Source organism: Marmota flaviventris, chromosome 18 (genome assembly GCF_047511675.1).
Source record: "Marmota flaviventris isolate mMarFla1 chromosome 18, mMarFla1.hap1, whole genome shotgun sequence".
Taxonomy (NCBI): Eukaryota; Metazoa; Chordata; class Mammalia; order Rodentia; family Sciuridae; genus Marmota; species Marmota flaviventris.
In genome coordinates this window covers 51,672,637-51,698,448 of record NC_092515.1, presented here as the reverse complement: position 1 = coordinate 51,698,448, position 25,812 = coordinate 51,672,637, and the positions used below count along the sequence as shown (strand labels likewise).

Sequence of the window (25,812 nt, the reverse complement as noted above, 5' to 3'; positions counted from 1 at the left end):
CAGATGACTACAGATTTTTTGTTTTTGTTTTTTTTGGTTCTTTTTAATTCAGAAAGAGAAAGGGAAGGAAATAAAAAAAAAAGTTTAAATAACTATTGCAGAAAAGGAGATCTGGGCTGGGTGCTGGGACCTACCTCTTCCAAATGAGGATTAATGATTTAAACAAAAGAAAAACAACAAAAAAAATAAATTATTCTGCTCAATACTGTTTGGCATAATTGCATTGTTTTTCCTCTTCTCAACACTCAAAACAGCCTCTTGAGGAAGCACTAAAATGAGACTTGCAAGAACAGCTGGTACCTTGACTCTCCCAAATGGTGAGGGCACCCTGACAGGCATTCTACCACAGCCCTCGCCCCAGTTCACCCCACCACACCCACTCTCTATGCCTCCTGCTTTTGGAACTGCAAAGGAACTGACTCAATGAAAGTTCTTAATATATTAATTTTTAGGTTCAATGCCCATTACCCTGTCCCAACCTCCATTCTTTCCAATGGATGACTGTTCCCCAGTCAACTAAAGCAACTGTACCAATGGCCAAAGGCTGCTAGTTTGTGTCCACTCACTAAGAAAAGGGTGGTATTCCTGACGTTACTTTTGGGAAGAGGGATCCTTTCTATGCTGTGAGGGCTTCACAGAAGCCCTTTCTCCCTGCTAAACATCCCCAACCCTGAAGGTGAGAAAACCATCAATAGCTTCAACTACTAGGGACTTGAGATGGGGCCAGTCATGTAAGTAGATTTCTAGTTGTAACCCCTGGTTGTTGGCTTCCTAGCCCTTCTAGAGCTGGAAAGGAAAGTGGGTTAGAGAGAGGAGGCCGGAGGCAGCAGGCCAGGAGTGCGGGCAGTGGGGAGGCATGAGGACAGCAGCAGGTCCACCCCTCCCCAGGGACGCTCTGGGATGTCTGCAAGGTCTGCTTAGAATTGTGAAGGAATCTTGGTTGGGTGGCCATATCCGGCAGCTTTAGGTTAACTAAAGTATGAGCCCAAAGCAAATTCCACCCCCAAGCAAGAGGCTTGCTTCCTGCTCCTCTTTGGGGTGATAGGTGAAAGAAGGCGCATGCACAGGCAGCTGGGCTCTCCAGCCTCCTTCCCCACGGGCTGTTCTCTCTCCCAAGGCCAAAGACCTGGGCATGTTGGGGGTGCGGGGAGGGAAAGGGAGAGAGGAAGTGGACCCAGAGAGAGAAGCAGGGCCCCAATACTAGGGCAAGTTTTCTGGTATTTTTCCAGAGCAACAGGTTGGCTGGTGAGGAGGCCAGGGGCTTAAGGAGAGCCACTAAAAAGGTTGTTGGTGAACAGTAGAAGCGAGGGCACGCGTGAGAAAGAAGCACCTTACATGTGACCTGACAGGGCTTCCTGGTTCCCTATCCAGTCCCTGACATCTCTGTTACGGAGTTAAGCCCTAGGCAAGGTCCACCCCGACAAGAGGCGAATACAATTTCCTAGTTTCTGGTGAGACACAAAATGCCCTGGTCAGAGGACATAGCAAAGGGCGGCCAGAGGCAGGGAGGGAGGAGGTGGAGGAGGGCCCCACGCGCCCGCTGGGTTTTCACCATGACCGAATTTTCTTTGGTGGGTTTGCACTCACCCATCTGGGCCTGATGGAGAAAGGACATGTGCAGTCTAAAATGCTCTCGGATTTGGGGACATAGCTTTTTTCCAGGGGTGAGGCACACTCTCTCCTGACCACCAGCCAGCCTCGGCTGACGCCCCACTTCCCCGGACACGCCCAGGCCTGCGGCCCCTTCCCGCCATTTCCTCCTCGGCGCCCCAGGGGTAGCTAGGCCCGTCAGCGACAGGCCTTTCTCTGGTCGCGCCTGAGAACAGTACTCCATCGAGGCTCCAAGGAGCCTCTACTTAAAAAGCGGAAAATAAAACCTTATCCAAAAGCAGAAGGGATGGGAGATTGAGCGCCCGCCCGCCCGCCTCCGAAGGCCATTGATTGGAGGAGACGGGTCCCAGCGACGGAAATTCTCCTTGAGTCGCATGATTGGCTGGGAGAAACAGAAATTCCGCCCAGTTGCAGAGCTGATTGGTGCCAGGCCTTAGCCGGCCCTCCAGTCTCATGATTGGCGGAGGACAGCAGGCACTCGCTGGGCTGCAGTATGATTGGTCCACACTTGGCCTGGCGTTGTTCCCGATTGCCTGGTTGACGCCCAAAGAGGGAGCGCGCCTCGGCACCCAGCGGCGGGGCAGGCAGGGTTGCGGCAAGGCCCGGCTCAATTGCCTCGGTAGACCTCGATCTTGCTGGCTTTGGCCAGCATGTCGATGATGTGGGCTTCGAAGTCCGCGTCGTGTACGCCCGTCTTCCGGAATTCGCCCGCGTACCGGTTATTCTCCCAGTAGTGGTGCCAGTTGCCCCGGCTGTCGGCCCCGAACCCGTACACGTTCACCTGCGGGGAAGGGCGGCGCAGGGTCACAGTAGGTCAGGGACCACGGTAAGGAAGGAGAAGGGGGCACCGCGACAAGACAGCTCCTTGAGGCTGACAGCTTATCTTTTCCCAGTGAGAAGGCACCCAGACGTAGGAAACACCCAGGAGGGACATTATGGACAGACTTGGGGTTGCAGGGGATGGCTCTTCCCTTTTCAGTTCTGCCTCCCCTCCAACCCTTGCTAACTTCCTCTTTTTTACCTTCCTCTTTTTTAAGATTTGTGTGTGTGTGTGTGTGTGTGTGTGTGTGTGGTGGTGGTGGTGTTGGTAGTGGTTGTGTGCTGGGGTTTGAACCTGAGCTACAGCCCCAGCCTTACATTTTTTGAAACACTACTTTTCTTTGAAAGCTCGTCAGATACTCAATACCATACATTGAACTTACTGGCAAAAGTGGGTGTGCCAGGCATGAGCACTGCCCTTGATGGCATAGTGAAATGTGGTTCTTTTGAGTAATTTTGTGTGTGTGTGTTACTTGAAATCCAATCCAGTGCCTCAAGCATGCCAGGCAAGAGCTCTACAACTGAATTACATCCCCAGCCCTTTTAAAAAATGTTTTTATTTTGAAACAGGGTTTTGCTAAATTGCCCAGGCTGGCCCTAAACTCGAAATTTTTCTGCCTCTACCTCCATTTCAGATTACCACATCCAGCCTAACCTGCATTTTTAACAGAATAGGCCTAGGCTCAGGGCTGTGAGACACAGCCATCCCAGGTTTAAACTTGGGCTTTTCCCAAGTCAGACTGCAAGTCACTGGGAACTTTTTGCTTTTTAAGAGACAAGTCTTAAAAATTATCCAGGCTGGCCTCAAACCCCTGGACTCAAGGGATCCTCCTCTCCCAACCTCACCAGTAGCTGGGATTACAGAGGCCACCATGCTCAGCTCTATGATTGTGTGTGTGTGTGTGTGTGTGTGCATGTGTGTGTGCACATACACTGTACTGAGAGTTGAACCTAGGGCCCGTGGGCAACACTACCACTGAGCTATATCCTTAGCCCTTTCAATTTAGAGACAGAGTCTTATTAAAAGTTGCCCAGGCTGCCCTCAAACTTTGTGATTCTCCTGCCTCAGTCTCCTGAATACCTGGAATTATAAGTATGTTCTTGGCTAACTCACATGGTTTCTGCTACAAAAATGCTTTCCTTGGGCTGGGACTGTGGCTCAGCGGCAGAGCACTTGCCTTGCACATATGAAGCACTGGGTTCGATCCTTAGCAACACATAAAAATAAATAAAATAAAATAAAGGTATTGTGTCCATCTCAACTAAAAAAAAAAAACATATTTTAAAAAAAGTGATTCCCTGTGGAGGCACTGTTAAGACCTGAGAAGGTCTGATTCCCTGTTTGTGAGTCCTGCTGTCCCTTCTACCTCCCTAGACTGGGACCTACCCACCTCATCACACACATGCAGGGCAAAGAAGAGCACCAGCATCCCTGTGGAAGGGTACCGCCCATGATGCTCTGTCCACCTGTCATGGATGTACTTGAAGAAGGCTGGGTTGTAGATCTGGACCTGGGAAAAAGTAACAGGCATATGAGAGGTTGTAGGGACCAGCCTCTGAGCAGCTACTACCAGTTCTACTGTGCTTGTCAGGAGACCTGAGCCTGAGTGCTCCTTGGTCCCTGTGGCCTCTTAAGAGGTCAGCAGATGGGAATTCTGAAGGTTCTGTAAGAGCACTGGGGCAAACCTGAACCACAGTAAGGTCAGCACTGTTTCCACAAAAAAGGGAAGAGAGGGAGAAATTACCTTTTCTTTGTCCACTCGAAGGAAAGACTTCACTGGGGCATAAGTGCTGCATGAGGACAGAAAGGTAACATTTCAGATGGCTTGTGGGACCCAGAGATCCCTCTTTTCCCCCTCAGGAGTGATGACAGCCTCACAACCTCCAGGCTGCTTCCAAAGTGCTCTTCTGTGGCATGTTCATCTGTGACAGTAACTTGATCAGAAACCTTCAGGGGCTCCCATGCCATTCGAGATAGAGTAGAGATGTTTTAGAGAAGCCCTGATGCCTTCGATAACCCAGCCACAACCCTTCTCCCTCAGCTGTCTTCTGGGAACCCTCCACTTCAGTTTAGCTGATCATTTCACACCTACCGTGTTTGTGTACTTCCTTCGGCCCAGAATGACCTTCTCTCTGCTTCCCTCAGGCTTGGCACAAACACCTCTTAGCCAGCATGGCTCCTGTAATCCACACTTCATTCTCTGAGTTCTTATAGCTCCTCAACTCTATAGCACTGATTTTAGCCCTCAGGTTTCCAAAACATTACATGTTGAACATCTTAAGTCAGGAAAGTATAATTTATACCAATTTTTTTTTATATATATATACTGGGGATTGGACTCGGGCACCTTGCCACTGAGCTACATCCTAACCCCCTTTTTTTTATTTCTTAGCCTCCCCCAACCCCCTTTTTTTATTTCTCAAAACAGGATCTTACTAAGTTGCTTAGGGCCTCATTAAGTTGCTCAGGCTGGCCATCTTTGAATTTGCAATTCTGCCTCAGCCTCTCTAGTCACTGGTATTACAGGCATGTGCCACTGTGCCCAACTCAACTAATTTTTTTTGTTGTTGTTGTTTAAAAAATACATGATTGTGTCTCAAAAAAAAAAAGGAGATAGGAATGTAGCTCAGTGGTAGAGCACCCCTGGGTTCAATCCAAAGAATTGCAAAAAAAAAAAAAAAAAAAAAAGATGCATAAAAAAATACATGATAACCACAGTCAAAAGGTAGAAACAACTCAAATGTCCATTGAGGGATAAATGGATAAACAGAATGTGGCATATGCATACAGCCTTAAGAGAATGAAATTCTGACAAATGCTACAACATGGACGAACCCGAAGAATATCATGCTGAATGAAATAAGTCAGACAGGAAAGGACAAATAGGATATGATTCCACTTACTTGATGCACTAGAATAATCAAGCCATAGAGATGGAGAGTAAAACAGAGGTTACCAGGGATCAGGGTTATTGTTTAATGGGTACATGATTTCCATTCAGGATGATGGAAGAGTTCTGAAGGTGGACAGTAGTGACCGGAGCATAACAATGTGAAAATGTTACTGAACTTACAAATAGTTGAAATGGTAATTTCATACTATGTATATTTAGTCACAACAAAATACAAGATAAGAGAATAGATTGGTGGTTGCCTAAGGTGGGGGTGGGTGGAGTGGGGGTGATGGCTAAGGAGTATTCGTTAGATCTTTAAATAAAGATCTTTAAAATATGAAAATATTCTAAAATTGTGGAAGTGGTTATACTGCCCTTTTAATATACCAAAAATCACTGGATTGTATACTTTAAATGGGCAAGTCGTGATAATGCTCTTTTAAAAAAATACTGGTGGATTGAATCTCCCTTGGTTCCCAGCTGTGATGGGACAATTGCCCCGAAGAAAGTTCTCAGAAGGCAGAGCTCCCAGAGTCAGGAGCCACCACCTGGAAAGGAGACCAAAACCAGACTGCTTTTCCTCACCTCTTTACCAACTAGAATGCTAATCAGCAGCATGAAAGAAGTGACATAGAACATGTGGTACAATCAGCTAACCCACGGTTTTGGGCCTTCCATCCTTAGTAGCCCCTCTTTGGTTTTGGTGCCAGGAATTAAACCCAGGGGTGTTTAACCACTGAGCCATATCCACAGCCCTTTTTTATATTTATTTAGAAATAGTCTCACTGAGTTGCTCAGGACCTTTGAACTCGTGATCCTCCTGCCTCAGCTTCCCGAGCTGCTAGGATTATAGGCATGCGCCAAAGCACCCAGCTCACTAGCCCTTCTTGACCAAAATGTTAACTTCAAGGGATTCTATCATCCACTCCTGGGGGAGACTCTTCCCATGGTGGTCCTGTCACCCATATTTCATTCCCAGCCAGCAAAGAAGCTCACAATCGGATCTGCCCTGTGGACAGGGCGCTGGCAATCCACAGCAGGTCCAGGGCCTTGAAGGGCACCAACACAAAGCTGACGTTGGCAGGCAGGTTCTTGGCACTCTCAGGGTACATGAAATGGTGGGTGGTTCGGCTGCCAACATCCTGCTCAAAGCCCACAGTTGGTGCTTGATTCATCCTGCAGGGAAAAGAGGGTGACATGAGAAAAAAACTGCCATGGAAACTGGTAGGCGATTTTTAGAGGACGATTTGGTGCTAACCATCAAAAACATAAATGGATGTACACTTTGACCCAGCAATTCTATTTCCATAAATCTATAAAAATGGTTACATATGTGTGCAAAGACATGCACATGGCTATTTAATCAATCAAACAATAAACTGGTATATGCATTTGTCACCTTCAGATAATGAAATACAGCCATCAGAGGAAATGAAGGAAATTTATATGTACTGGTAAGAAATAAATCCAAGACAGCTAATCAGTGAAGGAATCAAGTGGTAAGAAGTATCCCACTTTTTCTAATATATGTATTTTAGTATCTACTATATGCAGCAGGAATTACAACTCAGAAAGGAAAGAGGAAAAAAGCCTTCCTTCTGGAGCTGAGATGTAGCTCAGTGGTATAGCACTTGCTGAGAATGCATTTAAAAAAATAAGTAAATGAATACACAAATAAACAAATCCAAATGCTAGACAGGGTGGTGCACATCTTTAATTCTAGCAATTTGAGAGGCTAAGGCAGGATTGCAAATTTGAGGTCAGCCTGGACAATTTAGCAAGACTCAATCTCAAAGTTTAAAAAAGAGCTGAGGATGTATAGCTCAGTGATAGAGTGCCCTTGGGTTCAATCCTCAGTACTGAAAGGAAAAAAAAGAAAAGAAAATGAAGGTCATGAAGGTAGACTTCCCATGGCCCTGAGTGTAATAAACCAAGAAGGCATCCTATCCTTTCAATTTCTGCAAAATACAGGATAATTACAATCAATGCTCCCTTTTCTCGTGATCAACTTACATCCCATGTGAACCAGCTCTAAACACAAATCTGTTGGTCTTGTCTTTTGCTGACGACACTACTGTCTCCTGAGGACCACCTTGCAGAATCATGACTACCAAGGTTGGATGACCATAACCTGGTCTTCTATTGGCCACAGGGATCCAATAAGGATGGAGCAGAGTCATCACGTGCCTCTAGCTTTTTATACCAGTTCTGTAAAATCAGTACAAATATTCCCTGCCCTCACAGTGGCTGATACCATTAGCCAAGCTGGGTGCAGATTTTCTGGGCTGTAGGGGTGTCCACACTGTCTTCCTCCTGCCCCTCACCTGGTAGAGCTGAGACAAGGGTTGTGCTGTCCAGAATGCTCCACCCCTGCCAATCATCTCTACCTTCTGTTTCTCTTTTCCTTCCCTTCAGGGACCAGAAGGTGCCTTGGAATGGGAGGCCATAAAGTCTGGATAATGAGTCTCTCTTTTTGTTTTTCTTCCATTCTGATCATTGTACCCCAAAGTGCTCTACCATTGAGCTACATCCTCAGCCCTTGTTTTTTTTTTTTTTTAATTTTTGAGTCAGGGTCTTGCTAAATTACAAGACTGACCTTGAATTTGAATCCTCCTGCATCAGCCTGAGATTACAGGAGTGCACTACCACTTCTAGCAGTCTTTGTTCTGAACCATCCTAATTCTAGTCTGGGTTCAAGCAGACTTCTGGAATCTTCTCTATAGAACCTATTGTGCCCTATGCCCAGAACAGAGATCTAGATCCTGCCCCCATGCCCCAGACCCATGTCTTCAGAGAAACTCCCTCTGTCTCCTGGCTGTCTCCCTCTGGTCTCCTAGTCTTTAGGGTTCAGAGCTACTGTCTCCTAGAGAAGCCCAGAATTATCTTTTCCCTCTCATGAGTAATGCTTAACAGGTTTGGGGCTGCTACAGTTATACACACAGGCACTGATGTCCTGTGGTCACCATAGCTAGTCTGTGTCTGCTGTCTGCCTTCTGCCAAGTCATCCTGGACCCTGTGGAGAACAAAGTATGTTGGAGAGAAGCCTTAACAGGGGATGGTATCAAAGTAGGTAACGAACCATCTCTCGGTTGCCTGAAGGATGCAAAGGGGCAAGCAGGAAGTGGAAAAATGTGGGTTGGGGACACTGGCTGAGCAGGAGCAAGGGGTCTCATACTTGTGAGAACCTAAGAAGCAAACTTCATTTCACAAGAGGCCAAGCAGACCCTGCTGATCAAGGGGCTGAGGTTGCCTCAGGCCTGGCTTCTGAAGACCTGCTTTTGCCTTCTCCATGTGCTGGCAGCTAGAGCTTTTGAGAAGTCCCTCCTAGACCTGGCAGTGAGGCCACCCACCTACCACCCCTGCAGGCAGGCCTGCTGCAGAGCCTGCTCTCGCCCTACTCTCCTCTATGCTCTGTCCAAGCACCAGCCCACAAAGCTGGGAACAAATGAAGCAAGAAGCCCCAAAGATATTTCTAGCCTCTGAGGGAAAAGGAAAGAACGTGGCAGTCTTCTGGAGTCAAGATGTTGTTTTGAGGTTCTGATTCATTTTGGAGAAGCCAACCCCTGGAAAGGGGCCATAGGATGAGCTGGCTCTCTGGGATTTGGGGGCAAAGCATTCCAGAAACTTTTATCTGTCCGTGGCTATCTCCAGCAGCCAAAAATGCTTTGGGATGGAACACAGGCAGGGTGGATGGACACTCTTATTTACGGTCCGGTGTCTGGTTGCCTACTCCTTTTCCTTCATATATTCACAGCATGCCTTCTATCTACCGGGAGCTGCACTAGGAGTTGTGGATGTAGCTGCTGGCCATCCGAGATGGGAATAGCTCAATTCTATTTTGAGTTGTCAGCAGGGCTTGGAGGACTTATCCTCCTGGAGGAGGCAGCTGGTAGGGAGACAGGAGAGTAGAGCCATCATGTCAATGTAACTCAGTTTGGCTCTCCCAGTAGAGTCTCACACTGGTTCTAAGATGAGGGGCCTCCCTGTTGGTTCTAAATCAAGATGGGCCTCCACTGCTATCTGGTTCCTCATACAGATCAGCAGATAGTCAATTACCATCTGATCATCCCTTCCAGAAGGAAAGTCTGGGGTTTGATCCAAAACATATCTTGAGCATGCCTCCTGAGAAGGAGTACTGGTGGATTTGTCTCAGCCTGGCCTGACTAGGTGTCACCTACATGTCATAAGTGGCCAAGACTTTTGGTTTTGCAGGATTTCAACCCTGGAGCTCATCAATTATCCTGAGGTGTCTCATCAAAGCTCCCACTTGTTACAGGTGGCTGGGAAGGCAGGTGCTCAGGCATCTGAGAGCATTTCTCTGGGCTTCCCAAGTGCTTGATGGCCGCACTGCAACAGCACCTCATTTTCTAATTTCAACCCATTGTTTCTGGGTGAAGAGAGAGAGGTCCCTCCCTGGCTTCCATCTCACCTCCCTCCTATTTGAGGTGCCGGTAATTAGGGGATGAGGTAAACTGAGGTGGTTCTGGGGTGCTGGGTGGGGTAAAGCACCCTTCTCTCTCCCCGGCCCATCACCATTTCTCAATAGGAGGAAGGTCTTGCAAAGAATGTGGAAAGTCTCAGAGACATATTGCTGCCTGGTGTTGCTATGGAGACAGCAACAGTGTCGAAGACAAAGCCCTTCCTTCTGCCTCCTGGGAAATCTGGCCTTTTTGTAATGCTCATCCTGAGATATTTGGTAAAAACCAGGCAATACCAAGGACAGGGGTGGAAGGATCCCCGTGTGGCATATCCTATCCCTAGCCAAGCCAAGGGAGGAAGGCAGAAGAGATGGGTTAAGAGCTGAGAGCAGCCCATGCTGGAACCTGAGTCCACCCTGTGTTCCCTGACACACCCTTCATCATGCTGTGTCTGTCTTCACTGAACACTCTCTCTACTCTTCTCCCTTCCTCAGGGCTAGGCAGAGATGTCTCTGGAAGTCTTATGAGGATGAAGAGAACAGGCAGTCATCGAGACAGCTTTTTCTGCCTACGACATCTGTCTTCAGTTAGTCTGCTAGAAAGAATCACCTGTTGCTATAAAGCAAGATGCAAGTTTGCCTTGGGGAGCTCACTTCTGGCTTATGCTGAGGGGACCAGGTGAGTAATAAGGACTTCTGATGAGTTTCCACCAAACACCAGCCAGGGGTCTAGCTTCAGCCCTTTTCAGAGGAATTGGAAAGTGAATGTGGTCCTCTAGCAAAGTGAGATTTGGAATGCAACCTCCCACCCACCCTAAACGGACAAGGGACACAACCCAAGCCTGTCCTGGAAGCCTATAGGTGTCAGCATCCCTTAGCACCCAGGCAACTCATCCCCTGCCAGATAAGGCCAAGGAGGCAGGGACCCCTTCCTGGAGGCTTGTCCTCACCCACCCTCGGTTCCACGGGGGCTCACCTCATGATGAAATTGTGCCCATCCACGTCCTGCCCGTAGCCAGAGCCCCTCAAGTTGCCAGAGTTCCCCACCACAGCACAGCGCCTGCACTGGTGGGGGTCCCGGAAGCGGTAGGGGTTCTCGCCTGGCACAATCTGGAACAGCTTCTCCAGTACCTCATTGGTGTTGTGCGACTTGAACTGGGGCTGCAACATCTGTGGGTGGGGAGGGAGGGCTAAATGGAGGGAGGGCCTCTGGCCACCCCTCTGAGCCCTCCCTTTGAGTTGGAGCCACATAGACCTCCTTGCCCGGGAGGACCCCTCCATTTCTCAAAAGCAGCAAAGTCCTGGTTCCAGTGGGCCTCCTGTTCAGAAACCAGTGCCCTGACAATCATTGGGTTTCTCTGACATGCCATAGAGGACTGGAGGATCAAGCTGCTATTCACCGTGCTCCTGGGGGACCTGCAGTCACAAGGCAGAGCAACTTCCTTCAGGAGTCCTTCCCAATCGGCCCACCTTGGGAACTCCTGAGACTCAGCCTGATGGCTGGGGTTATAGATGCCCCATCCAGGGTCACATTCATGGGATACCTAAAGCCATTCCCTCACCTCACCCTCAGTCGCCCCCAACTACAAGCTGGAATCCAAGCTATTGATAGATAAAGATTGTAAAATAAGGCAGGACAGCAGTCTAGTGCTTTCTGGGCCAGAAAGGTGTCACACGAGAGTGAAGCAACAGGTGGGGTCCACAGACCATATGCCCCATCAGAAAGAGCAAATTCAGTCCAGCACAGTGGTACATGTCTGTAATCCCAGTGACTGGGAAGATCACAAGTTCAAGACCAGCCTCTGTAACTTAGAAAGACCATGTTTCAAAGTAAAAATTTTAAGGGCTGGGATTGTGGCTTAGTGGTAGAGCGCTTGCCTAGCATGTGTGAGGCACTAGGTTCGATTCTCAGCACCACATACAAATAAATAAAATTTTAAAATTCATCAACAATTTATAAAAAATATTTTAAAAAATTAAAATTTTTTAAAAGGGTTGGAGATGTAGCTTAGTGGTAGAGTGCCTCTGAATTCAATCCCAGTACCTCAAAAAAAAAAAAAAAAATTCAACCAATTCTTTTTTTTTTAAGAGAGAGAGGAGAAAGAGATATTTTTTTTAATATTTATTTTTCAGTTTTTGGTGGACACAACATCTTTATTTTATTTTTATGTGGTGCTGAGGATCGAAACCAGCGCCCCCGCGCATGCCAGGCGAGCGCGTTACCACTTGAGCACATCCTCAGCCCCAAACCAATTCTTAACACATGGATTTATAAGCCCAATGGGGCCAAATTCCCCAATTTTTCAAGAGAAGCAAAAAATATAGGTTTCATGTGAAATAATCTGATTTCTAAATATTGGTAACTATGTAAATGTAAATACTGGAATAATACTTAGTGGGCTAGACCTGGCCCATGGCATGGCCACCAACTGATAATGCTAAAACTGGGGCTTTAAAATGCTGTGGACTGAGGGTACAAGGCAGAGTAAATTCCTTCAGGAATCCTTCCCAATCAGCCCATTGAGACTCAGGTCAGTGAAAGAGCACTTGCCTAGCATTTGTGAGCCCCTGGGTTCCATCCCTGGCACTGCAGGAGGGGTTGGGGGTGGGGGAGACCGTGGAATGGACCATAACCTATGGGGTTTGTGGATAAGCAGGAGCTGCTCAGAAAACCAGAGATCTTTCTGGAAAGGTATCCTGGTCCTCAGACAAGAATTCCCAACTCTGTGGCAAAAGAGGGGAACAGAGAAGCCTCTCAATTGAGGAACACACTTGCTGCTTAAACAGTCACTGAATTCTATCCCTGTGGGCAGGAGGCCTGTGCTGTCCCCTGGCATTCCACCCTTGTCTAGAATACTGATTTGGCTCTATATGACCACTACTGAGAGAGTATGGTCTTGGGCACCATGCATTCCCTGAATCTTTATTTTCCATTAAATGAAGGCTGTGAGTATGACTAATAGACAGGAAGGGCTCCAGGATGCCATGGAAGGGCCTACGGGGTTCCTAGGCACCCTTGCTCTCAGACCCCAATCCTGGGGCACTCTGAGAGTCTGGGCCAGAAGTCTGGGGAGTTGCTCTGATAAGCTGGTCACACAAGCTCATCCTCACATCTTCCCTGAATGTGAGAGAAAGGGTGGGCATCTGCTACCATTTGCCAACTGGGGAAACCGGGGGCTCTTGAGGCCTCCTGTTGGGTGTGCAGGAAGCCTGTGAGCCCAAAGATACCATTCCACCCTTGGCACAGGCAGCACCCAGATGGCCCCGCGAAGCCTGGGAGGCATTGCTCCAGAGATAACGGGAGCAAGGCAGAAGGCGGTGAGAGAAGCAAAAAGGGGGCAGGATCTAAAAGGGCAGGAGGGTCCTGCTGCACAGGTCCCTCATCCCTCCTCTTGACTTTCCTCAGCCCCTGAGGGTAATTTACAATGCTTTCTAGGTGAGCCCAGACAAAAGTCTTTTTCCAGCAATTGTAAAGAACCAAGAGTAGCCGATAAGGGGGACACAGGCCTATAATGCCAGCTACTCTGGAGGCTGAAGCAGGAGGATTCCAAGTTCCAGCCTGGTCAACTGAGTGAGACCCTGTCTCAAAATAAAAGAATATTTTTAAAGGGCTAGGGATGTAGGTCAATGATAGAGTGACTTTCTAGCATGCCTGAGGCCCAGTGCTTAAAAAAAAAAATCTGGATGTGTGGGTCTCATAAGAGTTCTGGAAGATGCAGCAGCACAAGCCACACCCTGGCTAGGCAACACTCACTGGGGCTGAGGGGTGGCTGCCTCTTGCACAATGGACAGACTCCCCTATCTTCACGTCTTCCATTTGTCCCCACCATCTCACATGGGCTGATCCTCCTGTCTGTGCAACTTTCCTGGACCAATAACCATTTCTAGTCTATGCTGGGCTTCAACAGGCATCAAAAATACTAGCTCTCTCTCCTTCCAGGTGAAATATTGATCTGCCCTTCAGTTATCTGCAATCCTCGTATATGGCTCCGGTCAAATGGGCCTCCCACTTTGTCAAGGCACGGGAGGCCAGAAGAAGCCCCAAACCAAGAGGGGGATCCTAAGGGTGACTCCAAAACAGGGAGGATGAGCCCTGGGCGAGAGGGCAGCAAAGGGGAGGCAGAAGGGGCCAGAGCTCTCACCATCCACCACCTTTGGACATCCGGGGGAAGATCCATGTTCTCTCTGGTCCAGACAGGTGAGATGTTGCTGTCAAAGTGGCTGTCGAACCAATCGGAGGCGCCTGTATCACCCATGCAGCGGCGGCAGGCACAGCTCTTGCCTGAGAGCCCCTCCTTGCTGAGGCGCTGTAGGCCAGCGTAGCCGGGCACCAGCTTCACCCGGTGTGTCCCACCCAGGGCCCCCGAATCCAGGTAGGGCAAGGTGGCCATGCTATGGTGCGAGTAGGTGAAGAGCAGGGACATGATGAACACCAGCAGGAAGGCCACAGAGAGGAACCACACCCGCAGAGAGCACTTCATGGTGCTAGCAGGCAGGCAGCTGTCACCGTGGCCACTTCTTTCCCAGCCCACTGAGGGGCCAGCCACGGTGCAGCCTGTCTATTCCGGCAGCAAGTGCAAAGGGCATAGGGGCATGTGATATGGCAGGGGATCCTCGCCACACCCTCCCTCAATGTAAGGAGTGGCTCCCCTGTCCCTGAGCCACTTGGGTCCCAGCTTAGGGCTTCATTGGTTATCTCTGTCACTAGCTGGGCCACAAAGGCTCTGCCTCTCCTGCTGCCCCAGAGAGGAGGAGGTCAGTCCATCCCAGCCCTCTAGTCCCTTGGGATTGCTGGCTGCCAGCTCTGGGGGCCCCCCTCTTTGGCGGCTTGAAAAGGTCCAGTTTGGAGCAGTCGGGGTCTTTGTGGCTCATGAGCAGACACCGAGGCAGCCCCTCGTCCCCTGCAGCGGGGAAGCCCTGGAACTCTGATTAAAACAGAGAGGACACAAGCTTCAGGGGGCCTGCATTCCATGCAAGAGTCCTCCCCACCTTGGCTGGCACTCCCGTTTAACCCTTCTGCCAGGGGCAGGGACCGGATCCCAGCCCTGAAAGAAGAAAAGCAGGAAGCTCCCTGGGTGGTGTCAGGAAATTGCTGCAAAGACCAAGATTCTCCTCGAATTAGTCCCCAACTGCTTCCCATCCGAGGTGCTGGTCCCTTTTCTTAGTAGTCACAGCTCCAACTGCAGTTGCACAGGGGTCACCAAGCACCTATTCTTGCTATGGAGTCCTCTGGGGCTGGTAACAGTTGCTGCTCAGTGGGGTGCTGCATCCAAGCCGTCCAGGTCAGCAGAGTGTGCGCAGAGCTCCCCACCAGGGTCCAGGCCTCCTTCCTGGAGCTGCTGGCCTGGGCTCGGTGGCTGCTCTGTCCATCCCTGCTCTCCTGAGGCCAGGCTGTCCTGCTGTTAGTTCACAGTAGCAGTAATCCCCGGGCAGGTTCCCCCCCACACTTGTCAGGCGCCAGGCTGCCGCAGCATGACCCTGAAATTGCAGAGAGGAAAAAGAATGTGCAGATAAATTGCACACACACAGGCTCTTCCCCAACTCCACCCCCAAGTTCCAGAGGGGACAAAGCTAGCAGCAGAGGAGACACCCACTTAACCAAAGGGTAGACAAAAGAAAGGGCTCTCCTCCCTAACCATCCACAGATAGCATAGCTCTGCATATCTCCCCCTCAGGGGACTAGATTAGCCAGAAACTTCACTTATTAGCCAGAAGGTAAACAAGGAGCAGTTAACTTGATTTCCCTAGAGTCACATGGCAAGTTACTGGAATTAGTAGGTTTAGAAAGCCTTTAGTCTAGCTTCATTTAGTTTTTTCCCCTGTACTGGGGCTCAGACTCAGGCACTCTGCCACATCCCTAGCCCATACCATATATATATTATTTTGAAACAGGGTCTCACTAAATTGCCCAGACTGGCCTTGAATTTGTGATCCTCCTGCCAGAGCCTCCCCAGTCACTGGGATTACAGGCGTGCGCCATAGTGCCCAGCCCCTAGTCCAGCTTTGCATAGTTACTTTCAGGTAAAACTTAGAGAAAACAATCCAGAGAAGATCCCAGGGTCTTCGAATGCTAACTCTCGGACCCAGATCACCCAGGGCCCTCTCAATGCCCAGGGAAAGCCCTCCAGCAAGAAGGAAGGACTGGGCCCAGACCATTCAACTTGCCCCTCTCCTCTCTTGGTGTGGGTAATGGAACAATCCTTCCTGCTCTGGTATGAGGGGAGAATGTGACTGCATCAGGAAATGGAGTTGCTGGGCACAAGACCCCCACTGACCAGCCTCCCTCTGGACACCTGCCTTTAGCTGTGTATTATAGGTGAAAAGAGCGCCAGGGTCTCTGGTAGAGCTGAAAGTCTGAGGCCCATGCTGTCCTGGCACACAAAAATGGGCAGAGGCCAAGTGTAGAGTAGTGTGGATTCTGGCCCTCAGGAAAGGAGCTTGAGTCCGTGGCATGGGAATCTCTTAAACCATCTCCTCTCCAAATCTGGCCAGTGCTACTTCTGACAGCCCTACCCTTGTTGAAAGCTCCAGCCTGCCCTTCCAGGGTCCTCTGGCTGCTCTGGCTGCTGTAGAGAAGATGTCTTAGGTTCCATGTTTAAGAGAAATCTAGCTGCCCTCATGGTAGCTCAAATTTCTGGGTCCAAGCCAAACCACAAAGCCATCAGGGAACGGAACCAGCCTATTGCAATAGAGAGGGAGGATATTACTCTGGGTGGGAAAATAATGCTCACAGAAGTAAAGGAGAATGCTTAATGTCGTGACCTCATGAATGGGAGTGAGCTTTGAGCCCCTGTCTGATTCCAAAGCCTAGGCTGAAACCAGGGCACAGAAAGGAGCTCATGGAGGGCCAGGGTTGTGGCTCAGCGGTAGAGCTCATGCAAGGTGCTGGGTTCGATCCTCAGCACCACATAAAAATGAATAAAATAAAGGTATTGTGTCCAACTACAACTAAAAAAATATTTTAAAAAAAAGAAGAAGAAAGAAAGAAAGGAGCTCATGAGTTTCTTGAGCTCCACAGGGACAACAGGGAAGGAGAGACACAGAGACTGGCTTCCCAGGGTTAAGAGTGAAGCTTTACCCATATGCCTCACCCAGGCCTCCTGGCTTGAATCCACAGAGACACTCAATAGTGTAACCGTGGTCCACTTTATAAATGTAGCCCTTGCTGCTCTGCCACTGCAACTTTTTTTTTATTTATTTATTTATTTATTTAGTTAGTTAGTTAGTTAGTTAGTTAGTACGTACCGGGGATTGAACTCAGGGGCACTCGACCACTGAGCTATATCCCCAGCTCTATTTTGTATTTTATTTAGACACAGGGTCTTACTGAGTTGCTTAGTGCCTTGCTTTTGCTGAGGTTGGCTTTGAACTCGAGATCCTCCTGCCTTAGCCTCCCGAGCCGCTGGTATTACAGGCGTGTGCCACCTCGCTTGCAACTTATTTTTTAAATGGACATTTTTTTTCTCTTCCTCTCTCTCTCTGCTCCTCCTTAATCTCTCTCCCTCTTAATCTCAGGGAAAACAGAATTACCTTTCTTTCCCACTTCAGGCAGATTTATCTGCCCCTGAGTATACACCCACCATAGGAATGAAATAATCCAGACTTTGGAGTTGGTACTAGAAGATCTCAGAAATGACCAACTCCCAAATTTACAAGTAATTACAACTCCAACAGAGAACACAGGAATGTACCCTTTGAGTCTCCTCTTTAAAAGGCCCCTGTTCCTGCTGATGGGCAGAATCACAGCCTCTGGGTCAAAAGGCCCCAGTTTCTCCTTTGCTAACAAAGCAATAAACCTTCTTTTTCCTTTTTCTCAAAACCATGTCCTTGTTATTAGATTGGCATCAGGGACAAGGACCAAGCTTTTGGCAACAGCAGTACTGGTTCAAATGTGCCTTTTCCAAAGTTCCTCCACTGAACTCATTTAGCAGATTATGTGGAGAACAGGTTGGGCCCTGCTCTGAATTTTCAAACTGCCTAACACTGAGTTAGTCCATGTTGTAAAGTAGTAGTTTGCCATGAGCTACTCCATTTTGAGAGTAAGTGCTAAGGTAGACTGAATCTACACCTTGTTTGTAGAGGTAAACAACCACTACCTGCGTGGCACAACTATAAAGCACAAACTGATAACTTGTATACACCAAAACTAAGTAATTGCCGGGCACAGTGGTATATGCCTGTAATCCCAGCAGTTTGGGAGGCTGAGGGAGGAGGGCTGTAAGTTCAAAGCCAGCCTCAGCAACAGCAAGGTGCTAAGCAACCCAGTGAGACCCTGTCTCTAATAAAATATAAAATAGGGCTGGGGAGGCTGGGGATATGGCTCAAGTAGTAGCGCGCTTGCCTGGCATGCGTGAGGCACTGGGTTCGATTCTCAGCACCACATAAAAATAAAATAAAGATATTGTGTCCACCTAAAACTAAAAAAATAAATATTTAAATAAATAAATAAACAAATAAAATAGGGCTGCGAATGTGGCTCAGTGGTCAAGTGCCCCTGAGTTCAATCCCAGGAACTACCCCTCCAAAAAAAAAAAAAAATACCTAAGTACTTGGATATGGCAGCACCCTGACCTCTCACCTGGTCACTCATCACAAGCCTTGCCAGGGAAGAATGCCACAGTGATGCACCTCTAATTTCCTGTCCCTTTATGTTTTGGCACAGCATGGTTTCTCCTGCCCATGGTCACTACACAGGGCCCACTCCAAGCTAACACCTTGAGCTGACACTTCAAGCTGATACTCTGAAACTGAAACTGCCATCTGTCCAGCTCTGCCTTGATAACTGCAGAAAACCCTTATCTGACCATCTACAACGTGGTTCTTTGGCTCTGCATTCTTATCACTCTCACCTGAGCTTTTGGCATAGCATCCTGTAACCCTGTGGCCACCTTAACCCTTTCTCATTCTTTGTGTGTGTGTGTGTGTGTGTGTGTGTGAGAGAGAGAGAGAGAGAGAGAGAGAGAGAGAGAGAAAGTATGATGTGTTATAGATACTAGAAATTAAGACTGGAATGGAATAAAAGAACTTGTGATTGCCTGACTTATCTCTATCAGATGACCTACAAATATTCCATGAATCACCACTGCTGCAAGTGGTATAGCTTGTGAATTTATTGTTATTCAATAAATTCTGACATTGTGGGAAGACACGAACATGTTGGTCTATGTTAATGGCATAGCTAGCTCACAACACAGCCTGTGGCTAGACATCCTGTAAACAGGAAACCGGGTCACTGTCTCTTTCAGTTCTCCCTTTTCCCATTTCCATGCCCAATATCTAAGAAAAAGAACTTGGCTTTAGCGGGTCCCCCTCCTAGCTCCCTGTGACCTGAGAAGAGTCATTCATGGAGCAGGTGGTCATGGAGGCAGTGAGTTTGCAGACTGGACAAGTGACAGATAGGGAGACCCATTTGTGGATGGGTAGCCCCACTGTGACACCGAAGGTGGGGGCTTCGGGGCTGGGCAAAAACCTGCACAGGAGGCTTCCCAAGGAAAGAGCTCAGATAGGACCACGCCCCAACTCCCGGGGATTCTAAATCAACCCAGGGGGCACCTGAAGTAACCTGCTCTGTTGGGAAAAGGAAAATCCCTAGTTCAACGACATACCTGGGAAGAGCAAAGGAATGAATGGAGCCGCTGGCAAAAGCCCTTGTTTTGAGAACTTCACATTCAGACGGTTACCAGGAGCTTAAACTGCTCAACTTATGTTGAGGGTAAAAGGAGGCACTGGGAGGAGCAAAAAACATCATAGGCCTCTGGATGGGCACTAACAACCCCAGAAATCACTCATGCTGGCCTTCACCTGTCTCATTTCCACCTGTGAACTCTGACGTCCCTTAGGTGGCCCAGGGCCTAATTGTGATCTCTCCCCTTCTCAGCTTCTCTGATCATTCATAAGCCCATGAACACCCCAGTATAAAGAAATTGGGGGGAGGATGTACACTTTGGCATCAGTCCCTGGTCTCCATCTCTGCTGCCAGTGGAGAGAGGCAGTACTCTTGGGCCACCTGGTTGCTGGAAGGCTCACTCATATGTTCTTATTTTTGTTTTTTCAGTACTGGGGATTGAACTCAGGGGTACCCAGCCACTGAGCCACATCCCCAGCCCTGTTTTGTATTTTATTTAGAGACAGGATCTCACTGAGTTGCTGAGCCTGGCTTTGAACACACGATCCTCCTGCCTCAGCCTCCCAAACCACTGGGATTACCAATATTCGACACTGCACCTGTTTTTTTTTTTTTTTTTTTAAGAGATTGTGTGAGAGAGATTTTTTTTAATATTTATTTTTTAGTTTTCGGCGGACACAACATCTTTGTTTGTATGTGATGCTGAGGGTCGAACCCGGGCTGCACGCATGCCAGGCGAGCGCGCTACTGCTTGAGCCACATCCCCAGCCCCTATGCCTGTTTTTTTAATTGTCTTTTTGAGGACTAATTCATATATACTAAAACACAGAAGCTGTCCAATGTAAAGCTTCATGAACTTTTACCTATGTGAGCTGCACTGTGCTAGGGGTGCAGCTCAGTTACGGGAGCACTTGATTAGCATGCTGGAGGCTCTGGGTTTAATCCCCAGCATGGAGACAAAAAAAAAAAAAAAGTGTTAGAATATAGAACATTTCCAGCATCCCAGAAGTTCTCTTTGTCCCTTTACCAGTCAACAGCTGATGCTCTACCACTGTTCTGAATTCTGTCACCAGAGGTGAACTGTACCTGCTCTTGAACTTCACATAAACACACATTCATTATATATTCATTTGCACTTGTCCTTCTGCTCAGTGTAATGTTCCAGAGATTCATTCATGCTGTTGTATGTACCAGTAGTTTCTTCTTTTCCATGTTTGGACATTGAGTTATTTTTAGTTTTTGGCTATTATTAACAAAACTGAACTTCTTTTACAAGTTTTTATCTTTTTTTTTTATGGACATACTCATTTCTCTTGGATAAATATCTGGGAGTGGAATTGCTGAGTCATAGGGTGGGTGTATGTTTAACTTTGCTAGAAATTATCAAGTAGTTTTCCAAAGTGGTTGTAGCATTTTACATTCCCACCAGTTATGCATGACAGTTCCATTTGTTCCATAGCCTTGATAGTTTCAATCTTTAATTTTAGGCATTCTGGTGGGTGTTTTTCTCTAGTATTTCTACTAGGTACAGAAGAACAGGTGCACCAAGAGACATGCATCAGAATGCTTTCAACAGTACTGTGTATCAGAAAACTACAAACAACCCAAATGCCCTCAAAATAGAAGGGATAAACTGTGATATGTTCCTGCTGTACCATAAAAAAAATGACTGAAATCCAGTTGCAAACATCAACAGGGAGGAATAACTACTGTGCTGAGCAAAAAGAGTAAATCGTGGATGACTGCCCACTGCATGAGTCCACGAAAAGTTCAAAACATGCAAAGCCAAGCAAGACACCATTTACACCTCTCTCTCTCTCAACAGTGGATTCCTACTATAATCAGCAACTTGGGAGGCTGAGGCAGGAAGACTGAAGTTTGAAGCCAACTTCAGCAATTCTGCCAGACCCTCTCTCAAATAAACTTTAAAAAGGCTAGGGCAGGGTGTGGTGGCACATACCTGTAATCCCAGTGGCTCCAGAAGCTGAGGCAAGAGGAGTATGAGTTCAAAGCCAGCCTCAGCAGTTAGGGAGGACTTAAGCACCTCAGCAAACCCTGTCTCTAAATAAAATATAAAAAAGGGCTGGGGATATGGTTCAGTGGTAAGTGTCCCTTGGTTCAATCCCTGGTACCAAAAAAATAAATAAATAAAATAAAAGAGAGAGAGAGAGAGAGAAACTTCAAGAAGCACAAAATTCAGTATGTTTTCTTTTTTTTTTTTTTTTTTCCTGATGCTGGAGTTCAGCCCCAGGGCCCCTACCCCTGAGCTACACCCCAGCCCCTAATTTGTTGTTGTGGTTAAAACATGCTTTATTAAAGGACAACTCCGCTGCTGTGTGAGACTAGTAAGGAGACCAGACAAGAACTGTGCTAAACTGCAGGCTGTGGAGGTGGTGAGAAGAGGCTGAGTATTTCCTGAAGGACTTAACCTGATATGGGTGAGAAAGGGGTTTGGAAGGTCGGGGGTGGGAGAGAAAGAAGGAACCAGGGAGATACGGTGGCTGTGGCCTGAGCAACATGGTGGATGGAGTGCCATTCACAAAGAAGATAGGAAGTTGATGGGCTTGGGTGGTTAAAAAATAAGAATTCTATCTGTGACAGGTTACATTTAAGATGCTTTTTAGATGCCCATGCGTAACAAGCAGTTGAACACATACATCTGAAGCTCCTGGGTGAGGTCAGAGCTGGAGGAATACATTTGAGAAGTTTTCTTTTCTTTTCTTTTTTTGCTACTAAGGATTGAACCCAGGGATACTTCACCACTAAGCTACATCCCCAGACCTTTTTATTTATTTATTTATTTTTAAATTTTGAGATAGGTTTCTTAGGATCTAAAGTTGCTGAAGGTCTCACGATGTCACTGAGGCTAGCCTTGAATTTGTGATCCTCCTGCCACAGCCTCCTGAGTCCCCTGGGACTACAGGTTTGTACCATGCCCAGGGAGAGGTCATTATATGTGTGTGTGTGTGTGTGTATATATAAATAAATAAATAAATATATATATATATATATATATATATATATATATATATATATATAATTTTTTTAGTTGTAGATGGACACAATATTTTTATGTTATTTATTTATTTTTAATGTGGTGCTGAAGATGGAATCCAGTGCCTCATGCATTCGAGGCAAGTGCTCAACCACTGAGCTACAACCCAGAGTTGTAAAAAATAGTTCATTTTTTTCAGGGGGAGATACTGGGCATTGAACTCAGGGGCACTCAACCACTGAGTCCTATTTTGTATTTTATTAGAGACAGAGTCACTGAGTTGCTTAGTGCCCTCGCTGAATTGCTGAGCTGGCTTTGAACTCATGATCCTCCTGCCTCTGCCTCTCAAACCACTGGGATTATGGGTGTGCCATTGCAACTGGCCCTCAGAGTTCATTTTTTTAAGCTACACAACTGGAATAAATAATGTCTGGAGAGCCTGAGGTAGATGAGAGGAGGCAGCCCAGGATAGCACCTGGTGGCCCATGAGAGTGGCTGGGGGAGAGTGGGGATGAAATGTCTTTAAGAACATGAAAAGATGCTCTAGGTCATTCATTAGTCCTCAAAAATCAAATCAAAACCTCAATCAGATAGTACTTCCCACCTACCAGGATGTACTAAAAAAAGACAGATAATAACAAATATTAGTGAGGATGTGGAGAAATCATAACCCTTATATGTTGCTAATGGGAATGCTGAAATGGTGTGGTTGCTTTGAAAAACAGCCTGGCAGTTCCTCAAAACGTTAACTGCAGAGTTATCATATGACTCAGTGATTCCACTCCGAGGTATACACTCATATGAAATGAAAGCATGTGTCCACATAAAAACCTAGACAAGTGATTTAGAGCCTTATCCATAATAGCTCCAGAGCAGGAACAATCAAAGGTTCTATTAACTGATAAATGAAGCAACAAAATGTGGTCTGTCCCTACAATGGAATTCATCTCAAAAAAAGGAATGTATTCTTTTTTTAAGTTGTTGATAGACCTTTATTTTATTTATTTATATGTGGTGCTGAGAATCGAACCCATTACCTCACACACGCCAAGTGTGAGATAGGCAAGTGCACTACCACTGAGCCCCAGCCCCAGCCCTCTGATACATTCCACATCATAGATGAACCTTGAAAACATTGTGCTAAGTGAAAGAAGTCAGTCAGAGAAGACCCTATATTGAATGATTTCTATGAAATGTCCAGAATAGACTATCCATAGAGTCAGAAAGTAGATTATTGGTTTCCAAGGGCTAGGACTGGGAGGGAGGATAGGAAATGACTGCTAGTGAGTTAGAGTTTCCTTTTGAGGTGATAAAATATCTAAACTTGTGATGATGGTTATACACTCAAGTGAACAGACTTGGACACTTCATTTGTGCACGTGTGTGTGTGTTATTGTGGACTGAACCCAGGGCCTTGCACATGCTACACAAGCATCCTACCACTGAGCTACATTCCCAGCTGACTAGTACACACTTCAAATGAGTAAACTGTATGGGATATGAATTATATACCAATAAAGGTGTTATAAAAAAAATAAAAGGAGGGGCTGGGGTTCTGGCTCAACGGTAGAGCACTTGCCAGCACGTATGAGGCGCTGGGTTCAATCCTCAGCACCACATAAAAATAAATAAATAAAATAAAGATATTGTGTCCAACTACAACTAATTTTTTTTTTTCAAATTAAAAAATAAAAATAAAAGGAGGGCTGGGGTTGTAGCTCAGTGGTAAAGAACTTGACTAGTATGTGTGAGATACTGGGTATGATTCTCAGCACCACATATAAATAAATTAAATAAAGGTTCATCAACAGATAAAATAAATAAATAAATATATATATGTGTGTGTGTGTATATATATGTATGTATATATGATATAAGCACTTAGAATCAGAGTTTGAGATGGGAGGAATTACTGAATGTATGAGAATGAATGAGCAAAAAAGTTCATGATGCAGGAAGAAGGCTAATTGAGGAGTAAAGTCTTTGCGAAGCAAGAGGGGACTAGGATGGACTTATCTGTGGAGGGACTACCCTAGGAATGGGAAGCAAAGTAGATCAGAGAAGCTTAGATAACAAGGAAGGTTTATTTTTATTGTTGGAGTTGAAGATTTACAGAGATCAGATGTGAAATAGTCCCCTAAGAGAGAAAGGAGAAAACCAGGGAAATTTAGTAGGTGGCAATTTAGGAGAGAGAGAGAGAGAGAGATCGATCCATCTTCTAAGCTGGGCATGGTGGTCACACACCTTCAGTCTCAGCTACTGGGAGGCTGAGGCAGGGGGATCCCTTGAGCCCAAGGATTCAAAGCCAATTTTGGGCTGAACATTGTTAAGACCCCGTCTCAAAACAAACATAAAAAGGTTTCTCTTCCCCTTTCTATTATTTTATTATTATTATTATTATTATTATTATTATTATTATTATTATTATTATTATTAGTGGTGTGCTAGGGATGGACCCAGGACCTCATAAGAAGTTTATGCTCACGGATTTGGCAAATTTGGGGAGCTCACATAACAATATTCCCCTGAAGGGCTGGTTAATCTGGAGCTGCTGAGGCTGATCAGAGGAAATGGCAGCCAGGGTAAAGGTCAGGGGCAGCTGGGGCCTTGAGGAGTGGATGGGGCTCTCTCTCCTCCTCCCCCAGACTTCCACCAATCAGCGATGCCTGTCTGGGTGGCTCCCGCTCTTCAAGGAAACAATGGAAGCTCTAAGGAGACTTCACAAGCTGGCAGGTGATGGGAAGGAAAAACAGAAGCACTGGATTGAGGAAAAAAGGGTGCCCAAAAGGAGAGCCGCAGGAGCTGTTTCGGAAGCTGTGGTGGCTTTAGAGTCAGTCTCTGTCAGATCCCAGGAGACCAGCTTTCGAATTAACCTAATGAAGCCCTGGATAGCAGGGCCTCAGAGCAGCACAGCTGAACACAACCTTCCTGGCAGGCAGAGAAAAGAAACATCAAAATAAGGCGCTGAGGGTGGGGGGTGGGGCTGCTTGCCTCTTGGAGGGTTGGGGGGAAGGAAAAAAGCCGAACCCAAGCTGATGAAGCACTTCTTCCCATCCACTCACACACGGCCTGAGGTAAGTCCCAAAGCCTCATTCTAAAGTCAGCAAACCACAGATTATTACTCAAGTGCCACGATGCTTTATGAGTCTCCAGGCATTTTCGGGGATAGCCTCTCATTTAATATTCTCCGGAGTCCCAGGACCAGCTGGACAAGGTCAGCCAGGCAGAAGGGAAGACTCCAAGACAAGGACTTCTTCCCTGTTGCCTTCTATCCAGGATTTTCCCACCAACTAGGGTTCAAACACCAAAAGGTTCCCCATACCCTCATCTCTGACCACCTAGCAAACTCCTGGACTGACTCCTAGATGAGGCAATCCCCAGTCCTGGCAGAAGGTGCCCTGGGAGGTAAGCCATTATTTTGAGGAAGAGACAGAATGCCCATCCCTTACTT

General features: G+C 47.0%; 1 protein-coding gene and 1 long non-coding RNA gene across 3 annotated transcripts in view; one reads left to right on the top strand and one right to left on the bottom strand.

The window, feature by feature from the left end:
* Window positions 1-1,586: 1,586 nt before the first annotated feature.
* The window catches only part of St3gal2 (ST3 beta-galactoside alpha-2,3-sialyltransferase 2), a 51,481-nt gene continuing 27,255 nt past the window's right edge, over window positions 1,587-25,812 (bottom strand). Inside the window, exons 2-8 of one of the 2 annotated variants that reach the window (XM_071604122.1) lie at window positions 21,327-21,427; window positions 13,884-15,219; window positions 10,718-10,911; window positions 6,321-6,500; window positions 4,176-4,221; window positions 3,822-3,941; window positions 1,587-2,392 (exon numbers count right to left, since the gene is read on the bottom strand). In XM_071604122.1, coding sequence (XP_071460223.1) covers window positions 2,219-2,392; window positions 3,822-3,941; window positions 4,176-4,221; window positions 6,321-6,500; window positions 10,718-10,911; window positions 13,884-14,222 — 1,053 coding nt within the window. In that variant the 5' untranslated portion in view covers window positions 14,223-15,219; window positions 21,327-21,427 and the 3' untranslated portion in view covers window positions 1,587-2,218. The remainder of the gene's footprint in view (window positions 2,393-3,821; window positions 3,942-4,175; window positions 4,222-6,320; window positions 6,501-10,717; window positions 10,912-13,883; window positions 15,220-21,326; window positions 21,428-25,812) is intronic. The other variant, XM_027932984.2, reaches the window with a different exon arrangement.
* LOC114090757 (uncharacterized) lies at window positions 12,940-18,793 on the top strand. Its single transcript, XR_003582415.2, has 3 exons — window positions 12,940-13,059; window positions 13,682-13,939; window positions 18,404-18,793. It is a non-coding gene; the product is annotated as an uncharacterized lncRNA (long non-coding RNA).